At 45.1% G+C, this 7627-nt stretch overlaps 1 protein-coding gene across 1 annotated transcript; it reads left to right on the top strand.

The window, feature by feature from the left end:
- The first annotated feature begins 3288 nt into the window (after positions 1-3288).
- Positions 3289-6026, top strand: cldn10a (claudin 10a). Its single transcript, XM_070994244.1, has 4 exons — positions 3289-3508; positions 4371-4532; positions 4670-4751; positions 5921-6026. Exons 1-4 carry the CDS (start codon positions 3289-3291, stop codon positions 6024-6026), a joined length of 570 nt encoding a protein of 189 aa, XP_070850345.1.
- The last annotated feature ends 1601 nt before the right edge of the window (positions 6027-7627 follow it).

The raw sequence follows: 7627 nt of genomic DNA, 5'->3' as shown, positions 1-7627 counted from the left end.
GTTGCGCACGCATTTGTACAGTCATGTAGATTCACTACCAGACTTAATCTTAGAATAACAGAGAATATGTGTCACTTTCGATAAGAGGAAGTGTGGTATGCCAAACCCAACACGTGCAACTTGACTTCACTTGAATTTCAGACTGTTGGGCAATTTTCTAATCATAATTAATCCACGGCAAAGGAAATGGCTGCATAAGAATTCCCAAAAAGATCAATTTTTGTTTGCTTGCTCTCTAGCCGTCTTTCCGGGCCTTTGTACAAACACACAGACACACGTGATGTTTATACACACATACACACACACACACCCACACACACACAGGATATCCTATAAATAAAGAGCAGGCTTGAGATGACAGATGCTCTCTGACACATTGCAGGTGTTTCCTGCACTGTAATAAAAAACCTGGGAGCGAGCGGAGCGGCTAAAACATCTCCCACCTCTCCTCCCTGCTTTCCCTCCCCTCGCCCTCCTTCTCCGCTTTCAGTGCTGAAGGAAACGTTCAAAGAAACCCAGTCACATGTAACCAAGGTAAACTATTATCCTGACACTGACAGCCTAATGATAACAGGCTGGAGTGTCCCTGGCCCGCACACCTCGCATGTTATCCTGCTGTTGATGTTTAGCTAGCTCCGACTGGGAACTGGCTGCAGGAGGAAAGCCAGCAGGAGATTATCACAAGCAGCTGAACTGGGCCCAATAACATTCATCTGCAGAGGATCAACACTCCTTTCCCATGCCACCCCAGGCGTGTGATAGGCCTAGTTTTTCCTCACACGATGTCGTTTCTCCCTTCAACGAGCACAAAGGATGAACTTTCATTTTACAGACACTGTAGATTTATGCAGCGTGTCTTATTGTTTTTGCTCAGATGGAGTAAACAAAAACAGTACAGACATATCAGAAGATACAACAGGGCCTATTTCACTTTTACAAACAGTATAAAAACTGATAAGGAGGTAAAACGCAGGGGGCAGGGAGGTCAGGGAGGTCAGGAAGCTGCAGACTTAGACAACACATGATGCAAATGAAAATGCTAACTAGTTAGCAACAAAAATCAATAATTGAAGCTAATGTTTGCGAGAAAAAAAGAAATAAGATTTAACCACGCAAGCAACTCTGTGAGGCTTTAACAGACACAATGGCACTGAAGCTAAATGCTAACATCAGCATATTGACTCGCTCACAATGCCGACGGGCTGATCTCTAGCAGGTTTAACAAAGACGTGGATTTTGATTGGACCGCTCTCAAAAAAGACTTCCCAGCCAATGGAAACGTTCGTATCACCAGTTTATCAAATTCAAGCTCAAAATGGAGCGTAATCAACAAGTTAACACACAAAACAAGCTGTTCCAGCTGCTTCCCTTTCATTAGCAGGTTTACAGGATTAGAGTCCCCACTGAGATTGCTCAGCAACAGCGACCATGGAAACCCATCAAGGTATCAGCTGTCTTGAGATTTAGCCAACAATGCTCTCAGCACCTTCACTCTGCTGTTTACTGACAGTAAAACACCTGGGCTTAGTTTGCATGGGATGAGGAACACGGGAGCACGGCGAGTGTGGGCACTCTGTGACCCCTGAAAGCACCCCGGGATCAGGGTCGGTGGGGCAGCTAACAGTGTCTGGAAATGTTTCGGGTAATTATTTGCCCCGGAAACAATCCCCCTTTCTCCACAAAAAGAGATTAGATCTAATCCTTGCTTGAAAAGGCTCTACAATAAAACCACAACTCTGTAAACAGTTTTTCAGGACAAGATTAGGACTTTAATTAATTAGTGCCTGGCCTCATTCTGCTCTGCTTCTGCTGTCACGCTTGCCTTTTACTTGGAAATGTATTCTTTCACCACTTAAGTTTTACTCTGACCCTCCCTCCTCCACATTTAACACTCATTGTTGTCGCAGTTGCTCAACCCTTTCTATCGAAATGAGACACAGTCTGTCATCAGCTTGTTTCGCTTCCAGAGGAAATTATATCATAATGTAACTCAGCAGTGGGGGAAGCTTTGACTTTGCTTGTTTTGGGGTCATGTTTCAGGTCATGATCATGACAGTATTAAATGAAATCCTCTTGTCAGATGTTGTTAATTTAATTGCAATGTGTGCTGTTAAGACAACCAAGGACACCACAGAACGAAACGTAGCACGCTGATAAACATAAACTGTAAGAAATGGTCCTATTCTGTGTGTCAGGGGGCAGACGGACTTTAAAAGAAAAGTCCACACTAAGTAGTGCACTTACATTAAGTACAATTTATCATAGTGTCGCTGACATGTAAATGTAGCGTGACCCAATAATATAATCTAATAATATATAAGACAACCAAATTCTTCACAATGAGTGCTTTTACTTTTGAGCACTCTCTGCTGCCAAAACCTAAAATTAAGAATTTGTACTCATAATAGAGTATTTTTGGAGTGTGGGATTGCTTACTTTTGCTTAAGTAGATGCTCCAAGTGCTTCTTCGTGACACCAACCTGAGGCACGCACTGAAGTGAGACTTCATGTCACTTTTGCTGAACAGTGACCCCTGTGGCCACCAGTGGTTATTACAGGACAGCAGCGCAGGGTAAAACACAGGCCTGGGGGCACAAAAACAGAAGTCATGAAGTCAGCGAAAAAGGGGGGAAGCACTGCATTAGATTATAATCGCTGATGCAACAACGTGCTCTCCTTTCTGCCACTTGATGGCGCCATCGCACTGTAAAAGCAGCATAGAATTACAGTCTGACAAGCTGCACTGCCTTTATGTGCTGCTGCTGCTGCTGCTGCTGCTGCTGCTGCTGCTGCTTTAATTAGGATTTGAAGTGCTGGATCTCTAAACTCTGACGCCGCATTGTGACGAGGTGCAGAGATTCAAAACATGAACAAATGAACTGAAATGGAAAAAGAAGACAACCGGATAATTCATTCATTCATTCATTCAGTCCAACGTGGAAACGTCTCCAATCTCTGTTCCTCGTCTTGTGTTCCTTCCCCGTCAAAGACTTTTCAGATCCTTTCAATTAAAGGCTTCCTCCTCCTGCAGATCCGCTTGCAGACCCTGTGCACGCCGTGTGGAGTGATGACCGGTGTGCGCACCCCTGTCACCACCGCACACAAACACATTACACAACAACTGATTGTGCTTCAGTGACTGATATGTCCTTAAAGGTATTGGTTCTCGGGCGTGGATGCTCGGCTGAGACGTAAAATCCTGCTGACGCACCTGTCCTGGACCGACCCTCCCACCTCAGAGGGAAAGACCTCCGTCCTGTCCCAGTCCGAACCTCCACACCGCAGAAAATGGGCAACATGGCAACAGAGATTGTTGCCTTTCTCCTGACCATCTCAGGGTGGATCCTGGTGTCGTCCACCTTGCCTACAGACTACTGGAAGGTGTCCTCCGTGGACGGGACGGTCATCACGACGGCCACCTTCTGGTCCAACTTATGGAAAACATGTGTGACTGATTCCACTGGTGTATCCAACTGCAAGGACTTTCCTTCGATGCTGGCTCTGGATGGTGAGTTGTGAGAGGACTATTGCTGTGGCAGTGTGTGATGCTGAGTTTCTCAGAGAGTCAGAGAGCAAACAGAAATATATCAGTCCTGCATTTTTCTGAGGAACTGCGACATCAGACTGAAACACTGACGCCCAAAAACACCAGTTGTTTTTGGATGAATGACCACCATTGTAAACAGATGCACCTGGAACTTGATATTTCCTTTTCTGACTTTGGCTTCGGGGCACAAACATTTAAAGTTAAAGGCCACCAGAGGCATATTTCAGGGAATGAGCCGAGCTGCACCGATACGACCTCCTAATGGATCCGAATGAAGCAATCTGAGAAAGTCATGCAGTCATACAGAGGTCACTTGTCACTTCCTATTACTTGCTGGTAAGAAAAAGGAAAAGCTGATTGTAGATGCTCTAATTCTAATGTCTTGAAGCAACTTGAGACATTGGTGCAGTTTCAGAGATAGCACTTCTTATCTGCCGTCAGTTGAAATATAGTGCTGGGCTCTACAGCGCAGATTTAAACTCCATTAAACCCTCGTCCTCTTCCCTCACGGCTTTAGTTCCTAAAATGTCCCGCTTTTTTCTTGTGAAACATGAGACCCTTTCACCTCCCCCGGCCTCTAAGATCCCCTAAAATAAGTGAAATAACTTTAAATAACAGATTTTTACTAACTGAGCCTTGAACACACCATCGATATATCACCATCCTTTCAGCTGCTGTGGTCTATCTAACAGCCTATTTACACATCCAGTAGAAACAAAGCCACATTAGCGTTCAGCTGAAGTTGTGCTTGTGTTTAACACTCAAACTCTGGAAACAATTGGGAACCAATCACTCTCCAATCTTCTCTGTCTCTGTCATGAAGCCTATATCCAGGTGTGTCGGGGTCTGATGATCACCTCTGTGTGTTTGGGTTTCTTCGGTGCCATCCTCGCCTTGGTAGGAATGAAGTGCACGAAAATAGGAGGCTCGGAGACCACCAAGGCTCGCCTGACCGTCCTCTCGGGCTTCCACTTCATTCTCAGCGGTAAATCTCCTGCCGCTCACCTTTCTCTATGTCACACTGCTATCTGACTTTGGGAGGAATTAGTGCTCAAATTAATGAGAAAATCAGCTCCTTCTGCTTTGAATTTAAATTACAATTCCTCTTGTTTGTGTCTGCAGGCCTCTGCTCCATCACTGCCTGCTCCATATACGCTCACAGGATCACAACCGACTTCTTTGACCCCCTGTTTGTTGCTCAGAAGTTAGTATTCAAGCAGATCAAAAGCACGTTCAGATGAAAGGAGCTCCGGTGGTAATTTTCAGTTCTTCACTTCCACCCTTCAGGTTCGAGTTGGGAGCAGCTCTCTTCATCGGCTGGGCTGGATCTGTCCTGTGTGTCCTCGGAGGACTCGTCTTCTGTCTCTCCCTGTCTGAAGGCTTCAGCATCAGGTAGTGGCTTGATTTTCCTGACATGCTGGATGCTAACAACGTGATCCCACATCCGTCACCGCAACAAGGGCTCAGAGGAAATCTGAGGACGGACTCTAACCACGCTGAGACGCTAACTCCATCGGGCAATTTAAATGATTAATTTAACTGTGATGGAGAGAAGTTATGGTCGAAAACATCCAGTAATCTCTCTCAGCATCTTGTCTCATAAATGCTAAACCTACGAGGCAAATTGCATCGTTGTGATTTTGATTAGTTATGCAGCCGTGGACAGCTGAATGTTTCCTTTGTTGCAGTCGAGTAATAAGTACCTTTTCCAAATGAAAGTCACCTTGACTCAGGGCACCTATAGGGAAGCGCTGCATCAGGCAAAGAATGGCAGCCTTCTCTTTCAGCGACGTCCATCTTCTGTGTGAACGGTCACTCCGACTTAGCGTGCAGTGACATCGTGGATAAAGCAAGAAAACTAAGAGGAATGGAGAGCAGGGAAGATATAAAGAAATATTCATCAGGATTCTTTGTCCAACTAAAGTCATATGAAATCAACATCTGTTTTTAGCCACACTGGCAGTGTATGCTAATTAGCATTTAGTCGTATGGCCTTACAGAGCCACTAGCATGACTGCAGACTCTTACAGAAATGAGGGAGAAAATAGATTTTTCCAGAGATTTCACGGCTGACAACTTTGTCAAGGCAACCTTTCTTAAAATTACATCCCTACACAATCAGCATGCTAACACGCTAACCTAAATTAGGTTAAACTTTACACCTGCTGAACCTCAGCAGGTTAGCACTGTGACTGTGGACATGTTAGCATGGTGATGTTAGCATTCAGTTGTGCCTTACAGACAGATTATTCGTGTTATATTACGGACACAGCAAGAAAGCTAAGAGGCATTTTGACACTGCAACCCTACTTTGAAATGATGTGTTTGCTCACTGTTTGATTTGAGGGTGCTTTTATTTTCTGGCTTTTGCAGAGCTGAATACTCCTACAGTGGAGCAACACGCAACAAGCACAGCAAAGCAGTCAGCAGCCTGCAGAGAGAGCCGTCCAGACAGTTTGGCAGAAATGCCTACGTGTGAAACGAATCAAATGTTGGTGTTCAGTGACTTGGTTGTGGGATTTATCATCAAAGTTTGTGGAGCCAGAAAACATTTCAGCAGTAAAAACAAGTGCAGCTTTCACTTTGATGAACTCTGTGGCTGGAAAGTGTAATAGCGTACATATTTTGTTGATTTGAAGTGGTCAGACTTTAAATATGGCAGCTTTTTGGGACATTTCTGTCACTGGCCCGTATGTAAAAGATAAGCTGGTTTTTCTTTTAGGGCAGGAAATTTGATTTGGCACAAAACACTGTTCAAACTCTGCGGTCACCTTCAACAAGCCGGCCACACACAAAAGGCAGCATCATTGAAAGCAGTTCTGTTATCGTGGAGTAACAACATCCAAACACACAAAACGAGTGTGACGCTTTGGAAGCAACATTCTGTAAATGAGGTTAAATATTATCTTGATAAGTCACTAAAAGTCCAAAAGATTTCGTTTTGCTATGTAAAAGTCTCCTCGTGCTGCTCTCAGGAGACAGAGGACACCTTCAGCTGACAGCTGGCTCAGTTAATATTTCTCAGGCAGAAAGACGGATCATATGTGGGCCCTTCTCGTTTCCTCGGCACAGACGGATATCTGACCTCCAAGGGTCACTAGGCTACATCGGACCCCTGAGATGACTGTGCGGAGCTGGAGGCCCGACTAGAGGTTTTCCCTCCTATCAGCCATCCATCTCCACCTTGGAATTATTATCAATGGGAACCCCAGGCTATGTTACGCAAAACCTCTTGGCTCGGCGGTCTGATACTTGAACCAGCTGGCAGAGAGCGGCGGCCCTGTGCTTTCCAGCGCCTTGCATCCGTAAACAAGTGTCAGGTGTCCCGGGCCCTGCGCGATGCTCTCTGAGATAATGGCGGTATTGTTTTGTTTAATGTCTGCTTTACATTTCGGGATGATGAAACTGCAACTTTAAGGCATCGCACTCTTCTAGCTCACACTTTTTGGGTGATTTTCTCTGGAGAGAAAACTTCTCATGACGTTTATATCCACTTTGGTTAATATGTCAAAGAAAATACTGCAATAAAAAACCTTAAAGCACCGTTTGATGTCTGGTATGTCCGGGGCTCTTAAACATCCCACCTGTGAGATAAAACCATATGAACTGTGCAGCGTACCTTCACCGTGACGGCGTGCTCCTCCTGAAGAGCAGCTGTGGACGCAGCCATGCTCCTCCACCCAGCACTGCAGTCACTCCACCAGAGAGCAGCATTCATGCACATTTCACGGTCTACAGATGTGAGGAAAACACAATGTGTCACAGCTAGAACTGGAGTTTTGACTGTTAAGAGCTTACATTTTTTTGGCCGTTGCTGCAGCATCTTTAAAACCTGCTCAGCTCAGGTCCCACAAGCATCCCTTCCGTTCTCTTTTTTTAGTCGTGTCATGCTAATTAAAGCTAATTAAATCCACCCTCGCCAAACAAATGAAGGCTTCCTGGCGGTCCACCATTTCCAATATCGCCCTACTGCCACCAATAAGTTCTTCATAAGCCGAGAGGACTTAGAAACAAAGAGGAGCTTTTTCATCCCCGCCAAACATTCACCCCTCCCCCAGCTCTCATTACCTCAGATTTAAC

The sequence above is a fragment of the Chaetodon trifascialis genome, chromosome 24, assembly GCF_039877785.1.
Source record: "Chaetodon trifascialis isolate fChaTrf1 chromosome 24, fChaTrf1.hap1, whole genome shotgun sequence".
Lineage (NCBI taxonomy): Eukaryota > Metazoa > Chordata > Actinopteri > Chaetodontiformes > Chaetodontidae > Chaetodon > Chaetodon trifascialis.
This window is presented reverse-complemented; position numbering and strand designations above follow the sequence as displayed.

What these genes read in the sequence shown, in the direction of transcription:
- cldn10a (XM_070994244.1), top strand. Translation starts at nt 3,289, where the DNA reads ATGGGCAACATGGCAACAGAGATTGTTGCCTTTCTCCTGACCATCTCA. An exon ending in TTCGATGCTGGCTCTGGATG is followed by an intron (nt 3,509 to 4,370) that starts GTGAGTTGTGAG and finishes TCTGTCATGAAG; the next exon opens with CCTATATCCAGGTGTGTCGG. An exon ending in CCCCTGTTTGTTGCTCAGAA is followed by an intron (nt 4,752 to 5,920) that starts GTTAGTATTCAA and finishes TGGCTTTTGCAG; the next exon opens with AGCTGAATACTCCTACAGTG.